At 42.7% G+C, this 2,170-nt stretch overlaps 1 protein-coding gene across 1 annotated transcript; it reads left to right on the top strand.

Moving 5' to 3' along the window:
• The first annotated feature begins 1,295 nt into the window (after positions 1–1,295).
• LOC103713653 (transcription repressor OFP13) lies at positions 1,296–1,673 on the top strand. The gene has a single exon (XM_008800657.2). It carries the CDS (start codon positions 1,296–1,298, stop codon positions 1,671–1,673), a length of 378 nt encoding a protein of 125 aa, XP_008798879.2.
• The last annotated feature ends 497 nt before the right edge of the window (positions 1,674–2,170 follow it).

Genomic DNA, 2,170 nt, shown 5'->3' with positions numbered 1-2,170 from the left:
TTTGATATATATGTTTTTAATGTTTTTGAAGAATAATGTAATCAAATATGATAATATGAATATTTTGAATGAAAAGTTCTTGTTTGTAATGTGACTTTTGTTATTTATGTAATTTAGGTTGTATATTTATTGTGTTGGAAAATAATGTATATAGGTTTAAAAATTGCTTTTATAATTATATAGATTTAGGGCACCTCGTGCCGTGTTGCTTATTGCGGACGCTAATTAGCATCGGCGGAGTCCAAAGCGGGCCGATGCTAAGAAGCGTCAGCCTATCTTCAGTTTCGGCCGAAGCTTATAAGCGTCGGCGGACTCCAAAACGGGCGATGCTTAAAAGCGTCGGCATATAGTCCGTTTATACCTACGCTTTCAAAAAGCATCGGAAAAAAAAAATCCACTCGCACCTGCCCGATGTTTTCACGATGTTTTTGGAAGCATCGACGCGAAAATTATCACGCTTATAAGCGTCGGCAAAAACTCTAAAAAGTACTGAAAAATGTTATTTTTTTGATAGTGATGGGTCATGATGCTTCAAAGTTCTTAGGCATGAACAAGAAATTTGCTTTTCTCATGAACACCTCCATAGGATTTAAATCTAGGACCTCCTACAAGTTTCCTGCTTTCTGTTTTTTTTTGTTGATTATAGGGAAAACAAAACTGTCATTTACTTCTGAAGCTACACCACCTCGCCTGGTCAAATCTTCAATATTGAAACAAGTCCGGCTCCGCGGTACAGCGTAACTTACATTAATGAATGGAAAACGTAATCCAACTCCCTGAAGATGACATCTTCAGTTGCACCCTTGCATGCTATCAAGAGCTGATCCTTTGACCACTTCAAAACCTAGCAACCAGTATTTAATGATGTATTGAATACTATTGGTGCTCTCCACCCTATATTTATTGCCCACATGTGTGACCCCAGAGGGTCCTCCTTTCCCTTTCCATCTTCCCTCCTGCCTCTGGTTTTAAAAACAACCCAAGCCACATACCCTCCTTTAAAGCCTCTCCTAGCTCTAGAGTCACATACAACCTTGACAATTCACACAGATCTCAGACCTCTCCCTTCTCTTCCTCTCCTGCGAAAAGAAAGCCAAATGGGTAGGAAACTTCATCTAACCTCTCTCTTCTATAAGACTAGAGGCACAAGGCCTTCTCCTTCTCCCTTGTCTTCCTCTCCTAGTTCTTCATGGGCTTGGCCTTCTTGTAAGCATCCGAGGACTCTCTCCTTCAGGGCCGAGGGCAACTCAGCGAACTTCGACTCGTCTGAATTATGCTTCACCAGTTGGTCGCCCATGGAATCTGAGAGCTTCTCAACTGTGTCGGAGGCCACGGGGCCCGAGACAGTCGAGGCAGTCATACGTGGGCTAAGGTCGGATCGGCTCTTCTTCGAGCCTTGCAGGACGAACTCCGTAGTGGAGGAGGCGGCCGCCAAGACTGGAAGAGTCCCATTCGAAGGGAGCGTCGCCATGGCAATAGACTCGAAGGATCCATACTGGGATTTTAAGGTGTCAATGGAGGAGATGGTGGTGGCCCATGGGGTGAAGGACTGGGGGTGGCTTCAGGAGATGTTGGGGTGGTACTTAAAGCTGAACGGGAAAAGGACTCATGGATTTATAGTGGGGGCATTTGTAGATTTGCTTCTTGGCCTTGCTTCTCCTATTGAGGAATAAGAGGAAGGAAATAAATTGCGTCAACTCATGTTATTTGATTCATGAGATAATCTGTGTACATTGGTAGGTCTCTTTGAGAGCAAACAACATAATTTTCTCTCTCATGTTCTTGGAGTGAAATGGTTAATATTAAGTCCATTCATAAGGTCGTCTCAATATATATTTATATATTACTTGGTTTATACGAGTGTAAATTTTAATTGTTAGACAAACATAAGTCTGTAAATGGGTCGGGTTGACCCGTGATCGGACCGGTCTTACTTGCTTAGGCCTAATCCAATTTAAAGGACCTATGAGACCGGGTCAGGTTCTAAAATGGGACTCGTTCTATTTACCGGGTCGGATTCGCATTTACTGAATTCTAACATGATCAGACCCAACCCGATTTATTTAATTTTTGAGACAAAATTACCCTATGACCCGCTCCAGCTCGAATCCAGTACACCATTAGGGCCCGTAGGGGTACTTAAAGGTCTCTAACTCTCTAATCCTCTAAT

Source organism: Phoenix dactylifera, unplaced genomic scaffold, assembly GCF_009389715.1.
Source record: "Phoenix dactylifera cultivar Barhee BC4 unplaced genomic scaffold, palm_55x_up_171113_PBpolish2nd_filt_p 000026F, whole genome shotgun sequence".
NCBI lineage: Eukaryota > Viridiplantae > Streptophyta > Magnoliopsida > Arecales > Arecaceae > Phoenix > Phoenix dactylifera.
This window is presented reverse-complemented; position numbering and strand designations above follow the sequence as displayed.